Source organism: Trachurus trachurus, assembly GCF_905171665.1.
Source record: "Trachurus trachurus genome assembly, chromosome: 14".
Taxonomy (NCBI): domain Eukaryota; kingdom Metazoa; phylum Chordata; class Actinopteri; order Carangiformes; family Carangidae; genus Trachurus; species Trachurus trachurus.
Genome location: NC_139903.1, coordinates 22782302 through 22798480, shown reverse-complemented (window position 1 = coordinate 22798480; position 16179 = coordinate 22782302). Strand labels below are relative to the sequence as shown.

The 16179-nt window shown below is 39.4% G+C and overlaps 2 protein-coding genes across 2 annotated transcripts; both read left to right on the top strand.

Annotated features, from left to right (window-relative positions):
- Positions 1 to 1091: 1091 nt before the first annotated feature.
- htr3b (5-hydroxytryptamine (serotonin) receptor 3B) lies at positions 1092 to 7660 on the top strand (the record flags this gene model as incomplete). Its single annotated transcript, XM_083986684.1, has 9 exons — positions 1092 to 1125; positions 1971 to 2134; positions 2483 to 2527; positions 2876 to 2985; positions 3746 to 3915; positions 4275 to 4432; positions 5982 to 6192; positions 6857 to 7066; positions 7395 to 7660. The coding sequence occupies 9 exons, from the start codon at positions 1092 to 1094 to the stop codon at positions 7658 to 7660; spliced, it is 1368 nt and encodes a 455-aa protein (XP_083842810.1).
- A 2237-nt stretch (positions 7661 to 9897) lies between these two features.
- htr3a (5-hydroxytryptamine (serotonin) receptor 3A) lies at positions 9898 to 15500 on the top strand (the record flags this gene model as incomplete). The annotated part of the gene is made up of 9 exons (XM_083987421.1): positions 9898 to 9967; positions 10955 to 11118; positions 11359 to 11403; positions 12123 to 12232; positions 12326 to 12495; positions 13454 to 13614; positions 14084 to 14294; positions 14434 to 14670; positions 15190 to 15500. 9 exons carry the CDS (start codon positions 9898 to 9900, stop codon positions 15498 to 15500), a joined length of 1479 nt encoding a protein of 492 aa, XP_083843547.1.
- Between the last annotated feature and the right edge of the window lie 679 nt (positions 15501 to 16179).

The following is a 16179-nucleotide window of genomic DNA, read 5'->3' as shown; positions in this document are numbered from 1 at the left end:
GAACAGATCATAAACATTTCTGTAGCCTCTTGTGCCTGCATCTCTTGTGTCTCCCAAAAGCTCTGCTGAGAAAAAAAAACAAGTTTTGAGATGTCTAGAATTTCAATTCAACCTATATCTTCTAGAGACAGAGACCATTATAAAAAATAAAATAATTTTAAAAAAATGTTTCAGTTTTAGTTCTTTCTAAAGTAAGGCAGATTGAGAAAACCCTTTTCATGACCAACATTTAAAATTAATGAATACAATTAAGTTAACCATGATTTAAATTCAAATCCTAAATGCAATAACAAAATAATAAAATCCCTAAATATTTAATGTTTTATAGATATTCTTGAATTTAATTTCACTTCAAACCCTATATTCAATATACACATAGTATATGCACACTCCTGTTCAATTGCATTTTGATGATAATACAGTACAAACAGATGGTTGTAATATTTAAACCTGTCACCATGTGCATCATTGTTACACGTTTCCATGATATTTGGTATGTTTAATGTATGTGTTTTGTCTGAATGAAGAAAAAATATAAATCAAATAATAAATATAAAAAATACATAGTATATAAAATAAGAATATTTATATTGTCTCGTCAGAATGTTTTCAGGACCATTCAAATAATTTATTATTCGGACATCAGGTTCACTAGTCTTCAGAGTCTTTATTAGGAGACTGTGACTGTGTTGTAGAGATAATGAAGTCCTCAGAGGCAAATGTGTGATCTGAGCAATATAAGTTCAATGAACAATGAATGTAATCACAACATACTCCTCTCAGTGTGTATACAACTAGTGATCCCCAAATGTTCACGATCCTAAGCAATAAATTGGCAGTAAACAAACCTTAATGGAGTTTCTCCATCTCTCCAGCGTGCTTCATTATTATATGTATCACATTACTTGGGCAGTGGAAAATCAATATCAGTGTGACCAAAATCTCTGTGCAACCCGGTTCACTGCTGTTTCCCCACACTTGGTTCAGCCACAGTTTGAACGTGTTTGATGAAACTGTGGATATTTTTGTCTAAACAGCAGATGTTTGGATGTGACAACACCTGGAACTTGGAAGGCTGATTTTTAAGCTTGATGTCTCTCATTTGGCTGATGCTGTTATTCTCAGGTAAGGTGCTCATTTTGGTTAAAAAAAAAAATCTAACAGAAGCATTTCTTTTGCATTGTGAAAAAAAAATTCAATATGGAAAATACCTGCAGGGTTTGTTCCAATTATTTTTGCTTTGTGAATTTTCTCAGTCAAATTTAGCTATTGTGGAGTTCTGAAATATGTTAAACATTTTGCTGCTTTAGATTGCTGCTCATAGATTCACTATAAGTATTGTGAATGACTATTTTTAGTACAATCAAATTTACGCCATTATAAAGTCATACACTCGATCATGCTAGAGTAGGCTATATGTAATTTATTTTGCCAAATACAATCCTAACAGTAGGATAAACATAATTTTATTGACATCTGACTGCACAAAAATGTGATACATTTTGAGTGAGCATTTAACATAAAATTTGGATTCATCAACTGATGACTAATTGCAGAATCTGGCCAACTATTGAGCTGAGGGGCCCCAGAACCCCACCCCCACCACCTTCATCACCCTCTTTTTCTCAAACTGTAAAACATTATGAATTGTGTTACCTTACCCAGTGTGTACAGTCCACATGGCACAGAGGACATGGAAACCTTATATTTTCCCTAGAACCTCAGAATCCAATCGCAACTCCAGTACTGTGATACTATAAACCCCTGATTATCTGTGTATCACTTCATTTGTGGTAATTAAAATAAACTTTTAATTAATCAAGCCTTCTTATAGCCATGATCATTTAAGTATAGTATCTTGTAACAAGTTAATTAACCAAATTACTGAAAACTAATTGGCCTCTCGATGGTCTGGGGTACTGGGTCATTCACTCGTTTTGTGCTGTTGGTAACTGAATGTTGTTTCTTAGCTCATCTGTCTGAATGTGCACCAGAGAAGCCAAAGAGGTCCGCTCTGAACCAGCTGACCAGGACCCTCCTGAGGAAATACGACTGTGGAGTTCGGCCTGTTCAAAACTGGACCAGTACCACCACAGTCTCCATAGACCTCATACTGCAGTCTGTCCTGGACGTGGTATGTGAACTTTGAAGGCCATCAGCTCTGTTCACACTGCTGGTATAATTAGGTTTCATTGCAGGTTAGGAATATCTGATCATTTGTGATTAATGTATTGAATTAAACCATTTATTTCAGTCTAATTGTGAATTTCTTGGCCATCAAGGCCAAATACATGAAATTTGTATTTGAAAAGTATGAAAGATTGCAGTGTTCATTATGGTATTTTCAACATTTTAATATTCTGTTTTGTTGCACTACACGACAACTGTGATTGTAATGGGAATATGTCAAATAATAATAATGATAATACAAATGTAAATGAGAAGATTGCATTAGCAAAGTACCATTCTCTCTTCTGCTTAGGATGGAAAGACACAAAGCATTACTATAAGCATTTGGTACAGACAGGTATGTGGTCTTTTTTTCCCTCTTATCATCAAGCATTTACCCTCTCTGTAAAATCCATATCTTTATAATTAAAACAGCTTTAGTTATCTATAGTGCATCCTCAGCATCTGCGTTGTACTACTGTGTGTTTGCCTCATATCATTTACACAGTCAGCTTTTAACAGCTCATGCTGTACAAGGGGCAATAATCCAATTTAAGCATTTCTTTTAAATTTAGGTTTAGCAGTATTGACTGGAATAAATTGTATTTTTGATACCCCATGCAGGACGTTAAGTCATCAATAATATATTTTCCATCCAATAAATCTATTATGATTTATACGTTGCACCTATTTGCACTGTTTCCAGATTTGGACCGATGAGTTCCTGGTTTGGGATCCAGAGGAGTTTGATGGCATCAATGAGATCTCTCTGTCATCTGACGCTATCTGGATACCTGATGTCATCGTTAGTGAATTGTAAGAAACTCCTGAGGGGAACCCTGTAGCTCAGTGCTGGGTGTAAACAGCGTATCAAGACTTTGAAATGTGTTTTTCCACATCATTAAACTCCACTGATTTCAGTAAACATATGAAAATCAACTTGCAGAGACTTTCATTCTGCCCTAATGGCCACCATTAGCATAACACTGAAACAGCTGTGAGTACAATAATTAAAAGATGTCTTATACTCCCTGTAGGAATATTAAAAAAGAGAGAGAGAGAGAAAAAAGACACCAGGCCTTCATCATGGTACGCTAAAGTTCAAAGGACTTTGGAGTTCGGCGGAGTTCACAGCAGGAGGTGGTGAACTAAATTTACAACAGTGACAACAGTGTTCCTGTTTACATCAATAGCTCAGAAAGACTTGTGATTACACAACCTGCAGCTGTCATCCTGGATTTTGTGTCTAAAATCTGTACATTATACATGCAGAAAGGCAGAACTGTTATGTGTTCACTTTCTGAATCAAAACAAGAGCCTTAACTTTGTTGTCAGACACATTAGTTAGACCAACAACAAACAGGGTTTTGCCTCAAAGACAGATGTGTACAGTATCTTTCAAACCCAATTATATCACAGATGAATTTCAGCTGCAGCCGAACATGTGAGCAGACATGGAGCAAACCAAATGTCCTCCACAGCTTTGTAAGGACGGCTCAACATGAAGGTGTCTCATAGTCTGCCTTGTTTTCTGTGTCTCACCTTACCTCCCCCTCTCCTTCATGTGTGTTCCCAGCGTGGACGGGGGGAAGTCCCCGCCAATCCCCTACGTTTATGTCAACTCCTCCGGCTCAGTGAAGAACTACCGGCCCATGCAGGTGGTGCTGGCCTGCAGCCTGGAGATGTACGCCTTTCCATTTGACAAGCATAACTGCAGCCTCACCTTCCGCAGCTGGCTTCACTCAGGTCTGTGGTGGAAAACACAGTGAATTCAGTTTTTCTTCCAACTTAACAAAACCTATCTTATCTCAGAATCATTCAACTTTATAAGAGCTTGACAAAATAACTCCAGGGCAGCAGAGCTTTAAATTGTTTTCATCAACAAATGAAGATTGAAGCTGGGTCGGATTTAAGACTTGAGGGAAATCCAGAATCAGCCGCCTCCAGGCCATAAGGAGTCATGTCTTTGGACAGTGTAATGAAAACTGAAACATCTGGATGGAATCCAATGAATTCCTCCTGAGAGGCAAAAGTGATGAACATATTTACTGCCTTTACTTCTCCACCTTCTCTTTTTATCCTCCAATATCTCTCCCTCTCTGCAGTGAGGGAAATAGACCTGGCTCTGTGGAGGAGCGCAGAAGCCATCGCCAACGATAAGAGGGAGTTCATGAATGATGGAGAATGGGAGCTGCTGTCCATTCCTTCACAGTACTGGCAAATCCACCAGGACAACACAGACTATGCACACATCCAGTTCAATGTAGGCCACTTACTGCCTCACTTATGTCACATTTAGCACAGAGAGGAAAGTTAGGGAGTGAAAAGGCTCAATTGGAACTAATATAGCATGGTGATCCTGTAATATTGTGTGGTGTAACAAGCTGTTCTTTGTGAGTGAGTAATGCTGATGGGTTGATATTGCTCATCGACTGTGATCTTTAAACTGTGTCTTGCTCTGTGGCTAAGCCCCCACCCCCATCTACACGCTGTCTGGTAGGACTGTAAAACACAAAACAATTGGCCACTACCTTCATGGATCGGGCTTGTGAGCTAATGCCAAATGATGAGGCCGAGGCTGTATCTGGCGAGTAAAGAGACGGATAGGGAGAGAGGCTGATAGACAGGGGAGGGTGAGCAACCATAATGAGACTGTCTCAGTGGCTGCCTGATCAATGGACTTCTTGTTAGTGGCGAGGAAAATGGCCCCTTAGCCCACTGCAGGTGGAGAGCAAGGCAGGGTTGCTATTTATTCAGCTCAAGGAGCAAAGGCTTTTGGTAATGGTGCGTTTCATGGCTCACTGAGATATTGTAACGCTGCCATTTCGCTGCTGCGGGGAGCTACATCATATATATGTATTTACATAGAGCTGGAAGTGACAGTTTTACAGCTCAAACACTTGCATCCAAACAAATAAACACACATTCTTCCATATCTTTACGATGCAATAAATACCATGCAGCCATCCTAATACTGATACTTTTCTTAATATGCATGCCCACATGATTGACTCAGTAAACTCAGTAAATAAGTCAAGTGAAACTGCACAAGTAAGAAAACCTCATTTAAATTCACACAAACATTTATAAGAAAGCAAATAGAGGACTGGAAACATTAGACTTGACATTTAGAAGCTGAAAGTACACATCAGAGGAGATTTTAGAAAGACAAGTGAGAAGCTGTTGCACAATAAGATATTGAGCTGAATTACAGATCCATCATCACTATCACTCTGCTACTTTGTCAGATAACAATGAGCATTTCTGTTTGTAGACTGACCAGTAGGGCTTAAAAATAATGAAGTAGGAACTGTGTTTGTTATAGACCAAGGGCAAGAGTTGAGAAGTTAAAGCTGAGAGATTTTTCCGCTTAGGGCTATGAAGAAATATTGAAATGTTCAAATGTTAAATGTTGTGTTTTTACAAGTGAGCACCACAAACTCAATTCCATTTACCTCTGCAGGCCCTTTTAACTGCAGACATTTCAACCCGTCATAGTCTGAGAAACACAGAATAACAATGGCTCCATTCTAATCAAACGACCCAGTAAGGCATGACAATGTGACAGTGAACCAGCATGGCAATTCAGCCTTTATAAATTCTATTATTTACACTCGTGCTTCTCCCACTGTGACATGACAAAAATGTCTTTCAAGAGAAATTGACTCTTTCTATTCTCTGAAAATCTCAGACGCAGTCATGACAGTCAGTATCTGAATAAGTAAAAACACCTATAGAAGAGTCCCTGTCCTCATGTCCATCAGGTCTGAACCCCCCCTCCACCCCCTCCCACCCCCCAATCTCTCATGCAGGTGCTGATCCGCCGGCGCCCCCTGCAGTATGTGGTAGGTCTCCTCATCCCCAGCATCTTCCTCATGCTGGTGGATGTCATCAGCTTCTATCTGCCTCCGGACAGCGGTGTGCGCATCGCCTTTAAGATCAGCATACTGCTGGGCTACACAGTCTTCAGAGTCAACATGACAGATGAGCTGCCTGCTACTGCTCTCAGAACTCCTCTTATAGGTGGGATATGTGTAGATAGTTTTCTCCTTAGATGTTTAATTACTTCAAAGCCATTTTTGTCTGATATGCAAAATTACACTCCATATTATGATCTATTTTTTCATGTTGTTTATTCTGTTTTTGATGCAACCAGAAAGCTTGTTCTACATATCAAATCCAAAATGCATTGTCAGCTCAACTCCAATAATATTGTTAGATCTGCAACACCCAGAATTCCTGTACAGAGCATGGCCTCATCTGTCACGTTTGATGGAGCTCAAAGGATGAAAGAGGAAAAAACAGGGCCTGTTCAAAGATGCAGGTTTACTAAGCACCTCAAATAACTTAACTGAGAAAAAGTAAAAATATAAACTCTTTTTTTGGTAATATTAACGCCATGTCCCATCACATTCATATTGACACCAGTGATCCAACTGTTAAACAGATTAATTCATTGAAGGTGTGGCAATACAAATACAATTGGTAGATGTAAGTATTTTCATTGAATACAGAGTGACCTGCTTTTTAGATTGAATACTGAACATGTGGTGGGAGCCTCAGGCACTGGTTGAATGAAGGTCCCATGTTTTCAATAATGCCTCAGTCTGATTATTGGCTAATAATTGAGCTATTATGGAGCCATCAATAGGAGTTTTTCCCTCTTCTTTCCTCCCTCTCCTCTCAGGTGTGTTCTTTGCTGTGTGCATGGCCATGCTGATGCTCAGCTTGATCAAGTCTATACTGGTGGTGAAGCTGCTGCACCACAGTGAGAAAGAGGTCAAGCAGATGTCAGTGTCTGCCTGCCTGCTGGACAAGTACGGCTCAGCCGCTCACAGCTTCAATGAGAGCGCTCTGACCTCCATCAAAACCCTTGACCGCATCAACCCGTCTGGAGGTAAACTAATACGTTCAAAGATTTCCTAAACATCCGGCTCACAAGGAATATCAGAGTATATATTTTGGCTTTTGCTTCATTATATCAAAAGGTTGGCAAAGTGTTGGATAAAAGGAAGGCACTTTATGATAAAGTTTACACTGACAAAAGAATGATAAACTCTGACTAAGCTATAAGAAACAGCCTTTTCAAGAGGTGTCAGGGATATTTATAAAACATTTCCCCATCCCCACTAATTGGTTTTGATTGATCACACTGATCCAGAGAAGCTGCATTAATCTATACTAATTGTTCACATTTTAAACCAGATTTGTTGTTCTTCTCCTAGATTATGATCTTGAGTTTGAGCTGGAGGGGGATCTGCTGTCCCTGAACGAGGTCCAGGATGCTCCATCGGGGCTGGAGTGGCTCCTGCAGGAGCTGGTTTCCCTCCGCTTGGCTCTGTCGCAGGAGGACAGCGAGTCTTCAGATCAGGCCGACTGGCTCGCCCTCTGCTCTCGGCTCGACTGCTTCCTGTTCCGTCTCTACCTGTTTGTTCTGGCCCTGTACACCGGTACTCTGCTGCTGCTCTGGGCCAGCTGGAGCTTTGCCTGACCATGCACTCAGAGACTTATTGAATTTTGAATACTGTGTTGTACCTGTTGCTCCATGGTGCTTACCATAGTACAATGACTTCAAAAATCCTGACATGTTTCAATGCAAAGGGCAGATTGCAGTAAAACCACAAGTATTTTAAACAGTGGTTCTATTGAATTTCCCCTGAACATAAATTTGTAGGAATTGAATAACAAACCAACAAATACTATTAAACAAACAAAACATTTCATTTGGAGGCAAAACTCCAGTAAAAATGAAGTTGATCACAATTCCCAATTGCACAGAAAATGAACTTCTGCACTCACTGCTATTGTCAAAGCTGAAGCATGGAATTGGTCTTTAAACTGTGATCATCTTCAAATTTCCTATTGCTTTCAAGGGCTTACCTGAATTCCCAAATCATAACTATTAAATAAAATGTTGCATTGTTGTAAAATCTTACTTTTTGTGTCAAACTAGAATCATCCTGAAACACTCTGCATTTCCCCTTCAGGCACAGCACTGCCACTGTATAGTATCATAGATTCAGAGACATTATTGTATTGAGTCTCTTATCATGTTTTCCCCCGACATAGGAGATTTACTCAAAGATACTGTATAATAAACCATCTCTCTGGAGAAAATCCTCAGTGCCTGTGTGATTGTATAATATTGTATTCATACTTTAATCTCCATCTCGCTGCCACAAAATAGATCAATACAACCCATTCAGAGCTCAGCTGCTGTATCTCTATTCCCTGTTGATTTCCTAATAGTCGTGATAAGAATATCAAAAGTGCATCATAGGAAACTTACCGGCGGAAAGATCCATATTAATGCAATTTTCACAGTGTCTGCGAGCCTCTTCTTCCAGTGGATCCGGTTACATGATGTTATGCAACAGAGCTGTGGATAAATGTTTAGTCAGTGTCTCATTATCGTCTCTTTGAGGTAACCAGTGTTTTGTATGCTCACTTCAAGCTTTGTGTTTTGGCTTTGTTGTGAATATGAATGTCATATCAAGATGATTGTAATTGTTCTTTTGCCTTTGTGCTGCATAATATTGTGTTGAGGATATTAGAGGAGAGGAATGAAAATAAAAGCCTCAGAATCAAAACCTATCATGAGCCTGCCCTTTTCATTTCTGAGGAAGAAAATACTTACTTCCATTACTGTGTAGATATCTGACAGCCCTTAGAAGATCCAACACTCGTGTTCATAATTCTACATTTTGGGAACCACAATTACAGCTGAAAAGCTAGAACATCAAATACATCTGTAGGCAACGCTGGTGCTGTTCAAATATTTATATGACTTAAGAAAAACAAAAAACAAAAACATAGGTTCTACTTTACAGGTAAAAAAAAATCCAGGGGTGACAAGGAATCCAAGGTCTAAAAAGTTAACTATAAACTCAAGAACATAAAGGTTACCTAACTCAAGGAATCATGGGAGAATCTACACAGAAGCTCAAAGTGACAAGTAACAAGTAAGAAAGAAAACTTAAATACACACACAGGAAACGACACAGGTGCAACAAATTAGGTCGGACATGCAGACAGGAAGTAAAACAAACAATGCACACAGGAGGTGTATATTATCAAAATAAAAGGAAAAAATACAGAAGTCAGAAACATAAAGTCTACCCACTGCCTCTGAGGCAAATTTTGAAAAGACACTTTGGCGGAGCCAAAAACTATTTCAGTAGAAGACTTTATTAAACCTCATCCACACGCCATAGAAAATCGACATTTGCATTTATTTTGAAATAACTGAGTTTTAATATGGACAGCCTTTGCCTTTCATATTTTGGATTTGACACCAGTCAAATCCAAAATCCATATTTTGGATTTTGGATTTATTGACATCAAGTCAATAAGGTGAAATTCTGCATCCACAGCAGGTTACTGTACTGTAGGTTTTATTTCTTCTTTGCTGAAAAAGACAAACATGTTGTTGATGTATTACTTAATTTAATAGACAATCACACATGATCTGATCTGGTCACAGAGTCCTAGTTTGTATTTCAGCTCCATTTATCACAGTGAGCTGCTGTGTTGTGGAACAAGGAGGAGTGGCGTCACAGCAGATGGATACACCCTTAAGAACTGAGTGACGCTAACAAGGTTTTGATAGTGGATGTGGATTTAGTGGATGGCTATGGAGTGTAACAGTGTCAGGCGTGCCGAGGCCTTTCATCAGAGCAGCAGGCAGATTTCCACAGCAGGGGGAGAACACACAGGTGAGCCGGCACCATGAGACTCTCATCAGCCTGGATGACACTCGTTTTCCTTCTGATTCAAGGAGCATCAAGAGCGTGCACAGGTACAACAGCTCATGTTTTATACTCCATTAAATGCTCTCAAATATTTAACTGTCAACCTGAACCTACAGGCATGACAAAGTGAAGGTTATTATTTTGTCTGTGTAATACATAGTTGGTCAGAGGGGGAGACAGGACTTTTTCTTTTAAGATCGATTTTAGTCAGTTCTAATAAGAAGACATAATAACACAACTGTGCTGTTCTGTGAGTCTGGGTGAAAAGTGGACAGTCATTCATTTGAAGGTTATTGGCCTAGTAATTTAAAATAACATTAAAGTTAGAGTGAATTCTATTTTAAATAAATCACTACATAATGACAAATTCCATTAGAAATAAAGCAACAAATTGTACAACAATAAGTTTACCTGTGTGTGTTTTGCCATTGTTATAATCAGTTTTAAAAATACATTTATTAGGTCAGAGAGGTTTTAATCAGGCTTTATTAGATGAAAGTTATCAAACCATCGCAAATTACACCTACTACTACCTTTTTAATATAATTAAATGGCACTGTAGCACGCACAATTTATTAAAGTAATGTTGTTTTAAAACAGAAATGGTTAGCTTTACAAAATGCATTTAATTTGAATAAAGATTAGGGACACGTTCAATTAAAAATACTATTTATGTATTTAATTTGAAATTAAATTGCTTTAATAGCTTGCACTTCTATTTTTGTTGAATTTTAAATGGCCTAGTAATAGAATTAATTTGAAAGAGTTGTTTATTCATACTGATTTCAACAGGGAAGATGTTTTTCCCTGAGGTCATTTAACTATCCCTGCAGTATGTAAGAATCTTGATTTTTTTTTTTTTACCTCAATGTCAGTTGAAGCAAGAAGCAGAGCATTTCTGTGAAGAGCGTTGAGCTTAGCTGCAGTTAATATAAACATATGCCAAATTATAGCTTTTCTTTGACATATAAAGGATCGAGTGCCACTGTATGAGACTGTAGAAGGTGAATGTTATTTCTGATGTGATCTTTCAGTTAAGAAACTGGGTGGCAGCACAGGGAGATTTGCCAACGCCACTTTAGTGCGCCTGTCGGAGTTTCTGAGTGCGGGTTATAAGAAGGGTGTGAGACCAGTGAAAGATTGGAGGACGTCCACTATAGTGGCCATAGATCTCATGGTTTACTCTATTCTCAATGTGGTGAGTAACCTGCCCTTTAATTACTGTTTTACATGCCACATGTCATCTTCATAATTAACTAGATTACACATACAGGCAAACTGTGGCTATATCATGTTTGACCTGTAACCCTTCAGATTACATTACATTACATGGAGAAAAAATTTGCTAATGTTTTCATAGAGACTGTGCTCCTATGCTGAAATACTTTCTCTCTGCATAAAGAATATGAACTGTGATTTCTTCTTGTTTCCACAACAGGATGAGAAGAACCAGGTTTTGACAACATATGTGTGGTACCGACAAGTAAGACAATCAGATTTCCAAAAAGCCACCATACACTTCTTTTCTAACTCAAACGAAGCGTCTTTGGTTTACTGCATTATAACACAACCCATGACTGTGGAGTAAGATGAGTTTATCTGCATTCAGAGGGATTTTAAGATTCAAAGTTTTCACATCTCAGATAACAAAACTAATGGGTCTGAGTAGATAATACATCTTTTGATTTTGAAACATAAGACACATAAAAGTCACTCCGAGCATGTCATATCAAAATCCTATCACATTCTTGGAAAGTTTTTTTTTATAGAGGAGATAAAACTTTGTAATTCTAAGAACTGTAATTACAAGGTGCTATCTGCAGGTAAAATCAAAATCAAGGACGTTCTTGAAAACAAAAATGGACTACAAAAAATTCATTCAAAACAACACAAAGAAAATGAAAAAAGTAAATTTCTCTTCTTTCAGTCTACCTACGGCATGTAATGGAGTTAGATGATCACAGTGTCAATGGTATGGTTAATAGCCTAGGTGTTATTAATTACACTGAACCAACTATGTTATTTTTGGGCAACATAGAGAAAACTATATATCTGTTAACAAAACATTTTAAAAACAGGTCAAATTTGACCCAAAAACTGCTAACACATTGGACTTTTGCTGATGTTAAAACATGTCCAGAAAAAATGTTCCTCTAATATTGATTCATTCCGCTTAGCTTCTCCTGTTCTTAAATGTTTTAGTCGTGGACGGATGAATTCCTGGTCTGGAACCCCGAAGACTTCGATGAAGTCGAACAGGTTTCCATACCCACGGCCAATGTGTGGGTGCCTGACATCCTCATTAATGAGTTGTAAGAACTGTTTCTGTAGTTGTTGTTATTTCTGATCCCATCCTTTCTGTGGCCTTTAACAGAGCTGCTCTTGTTTCTGTCTCTAACCTGCAGTGTAGACGTAGGGAAGTCTCCAGATATTCCTTATGTCTACGTAACACATGATGGACTGGTGCGCAACTACAAGCCCATTCAGGTTGTGACGGCGTGCACTCTCAACATCTACAACTTCCCGTTTGATGTGCAGAAATGTAGCCTCACCTTCCAGAGCTGGCTCCACACCAGTAAGTAAGCCTGTACAAGTTCATGATACCAGAGTGTTTTAAAAGTTATTCATAAAATGAATCCATCATACAGAAATCAACATTACCACCATAATCTATATTTCTATGTTGCAGCATCCTACATGGAAGAAAGTTTAAGGACATAAAGTTTCAAGCTAGAAAAAAAAAACACCACAAGGTGCATTTTGGATGCTGCTGTACATGTACGTGGTAAGGAGGCTTTAGCTTGTTGAGAGATAAAGTTGGTCCAAAAGGCAAGAACTCAGTGCCAATAGGAATATTGATCAGATTAGACAGTGTCTGCCTCTGAAAAATGACCCCATGATCATCTGTGCGAGCAGCTTATTGCTTATTGTTATAACTCATAGTTACGTTTCATTGTAAGGCGACCTCTAGAGTCCATTGTAAAAAATGACATGAGAAAGGGAGCTAACAGTTGGGGTGGAAGGGTGGGCTGATAAAACACTGGAAAGTTTTTTTCCCCCAAACAGTCTGTTGTAAACATCCATCTTTCCTGGTTCAGATTTGACATATTGTGTCTTGTGCACACACTTGTCTAACAGATGGTCTAAAAGATGGTTACAAAAATAGCCAATCCTTTAAGGAGCCTTTGACAAAAATCTAAATCTATGAGAAATCCCACTTTAATTCTTCTTGTGGAAGAGTCATTTATAACAAACAAACACCTGAACCAGAAAAACAAGATCTGCAGTGATTGTAGACAAATATCTTTTGATGTTGAAATGGAGCAAAAATATCCACTGGCATTGGTGAAAAACATCCAAGTCTCTCTTCAACTCCTCTCATCAAGACTTGAACAGGACAATCGCTATGTTCTGTGCATCCGAGATGCCTCTCCTGCTGTGACGTGTGCTCAGAGAGCAGAGTGGTAGGTAAAGGGTAACTTGTTGCCATGACCGACTCATGCTGCTCACAACATTGTGTTCGATCTCTGTAGTTGATGACATCAACATCACCCTGATGCGAAGCCCCGAGGAGCTCGGGGAGGACAAGAGTGTCTTCATGAACCAAGGAGAGTGGGAGCTGCTCCACATCCTGTCCAATTACAAGAGCTTCAGCTTGGACAACGACGACTATTACGCTGAGATGAAGTTCCATGTGAGTTTGTTAAATGTTGATAAAGATTTTATGACTGAAAATTACACAGTATAAATATGAGCTGGTGCATGTCAGTTCAAGGCTATGCTCTGATGTGCAGATTGTACTTTATTTATTGTACCAATAATATTTCTAGTGACTTCTTGTGAGGTTTTACTTATATACGTATATGATTATATTATAATATATATTTTTTTAAACATTGCACATTCACCCTTATACCACCATTCTGCAATAAAATAAAAGGCTTATATTTTGTTGCACCTTTCTTATGTTGTCATGTTTGTATGTGAAGCACATCGGTGGAGATAGGAAGTCAGGAGTTGGTTAGCTTAGCTTAGCATGGCATTAAAACCAATGAGTACTGACAACCTGTGATCTGTGGTCTAGTCAGAAATCCTAAGTAAATTAGTACAAGTAGCTAACCATGACCTGCTTTTTGACTCGCATTAAAACTGCTTTTCCACAGGTGGTGATTCGCCGGCGGCCGTTATTCTACACTGTGAACCTGCTGCTGCCCAGTATCTTCTTGATGGTGATGGACATTGTTGGTTTCTATCTGCCACCAGACAGCGGGGAGCGGGTTTCCTTCAAGATCACTTTGCTGCTGGGCTACTCCGTCTTCCTCATCATTGTATCTGACACTCTGCCCGCCACGGCCATAGGAACCCCGCTCATAGGTAACGTTCTCATCAGCAGAGCATTTTCCCTCATCAAGTACAGTAAAGATTAAGTAGCTCCATACTACTGCAATTTGCATTTAATGAACATCTGGAAGAAGATCATTATCAATCAGCTGGTTTCTTACCTGCCCTCTAGGTGTGTACTTCGTGGTTTGCATGGCCCTCCTGGTGATCAGTCTGACAGAGACCGTGCTGATTGTGCGTCTGGTCCACAAGCAGGACCTGCAGCCCCCTGTACCCCAGTGGGTAAAGTACCTGGTACTGGAGAGAGCGCCGGTCCTCTTCTGCATCCACAAGAAGCACCGGCTCTGCTCCAGACTGTCCTCCGAGGCCTCGGACCTGGAGCACTACAAGGACAACAACTATGGGACTGGTAAGGTACAGGTGAAAGACAGCAGTGGGGCTCATTTCTGCTCATCTAAAGAAAGTGTTTTCAATTAAATCAACTACAACCAGCAGTGAATTTCAATTCCTACAAAGGAAAGTTTGCTATTCGTACAGCTGTTCCAGTAGTGGGGCTAAAGAATGTAAAGTCTCTCACAATTAGCATTAGAGATAAGGCTAAGAGAATCTTTAAGATGTTAAGATTAAAGGGGTTTATCCTCTTGGGACAATTACAGAGGCTTTTTCTTTATGTAAAGGTGGATATTAAGCCTGATAATGCAACTAAAGGAGTTGTTGTGTAAAAAAAACAGAACAAAACATTTTACATTTTGGATGGACAGATGGACCAATACCGCCAACATTGCAGACTACAATGTAATTTTCCTTACATGCTCTGTGTAAAAGAGTAATATCAATATGCTGTAACCATTAGATCACCACAAAAAAGTTGTACTCAAACTACAAAATTTCTAAATAAAGTGAGACCTGTCCTTGTCCCATCCTGCAGCCCAGTGCACCATCCACCACACCTGTGAGATAGGTAGAAGGCTCAGTCAGCAGGACAGAGAGGGCGGGCTCCTCAGCCTCGGGCTACCCCCCTCCAGGGACCCCACCCCACCTGTCATGGACAACATCCTGCACGAAGTGACAGCCATACGTCACTTTCTGGAGAAGAGGGACAGGTGTCGGGAAGTGGCCAAGGAGTGGCTGCAGGTGGGCTACGTGCTGGACGTGCTGCTCTTCAGGGTCTACTTGGTAGCCATGGTGGCGTACAGCATCACCCTGGGAACACTGTGGTCGGTGTGGCAGGTTGCCTGAGTCTTGTAGCTGTTACGAGCTGATGTGGACACTCAGCTCAGTAGGAACAGCAGGAGATTAAAAAGGCAAGACTTTGTACTGTAGTTCAATGCCCTGAGTCACTGGAAACAGAGAGACACACGTAAAGTAACAGAACAGACTAATGGTTCCTGTAATTGAGGCACACACACATTCACCAAGTGACTTGTTGCCACTATTTTAGCTTTGGTCAGAGACATTTAGCTCCATGACGGGTCAGCCAACAGACATATAACCACACACTTATAGTTACAATGCTAATGTATTATTCACAAAGGAAAACAACAAAATCAAATCATAGTAGGTGGTTAGTGCGGTTTGCTCTTCAAATAAAGTACAAATAAGTGTACTGGAAAAGACACACATTTATTTACATACTGTATGATATGAAAAAGGGAGCTCATGTGTTTGTGGCTCAGGAGCTGCAGGTGATGAGAAGAGTACAGTACAGCTCTTGGGGAGAAAAGCATTAAGGATAATAATAATTATTATGTTAATGTATTCCAATACAATAGTATCGGTTTTTGGTCAAACCTCAACAAACATCTTTGTGAAGATGCTTCAAAGAATAAAAGTTGGTATGAAGAGACAGGCTGATGACCAGTATGATATCTGTTAATGTCAGAGCTTTGATAAAGCTGTTACCGCAATCAATACATTT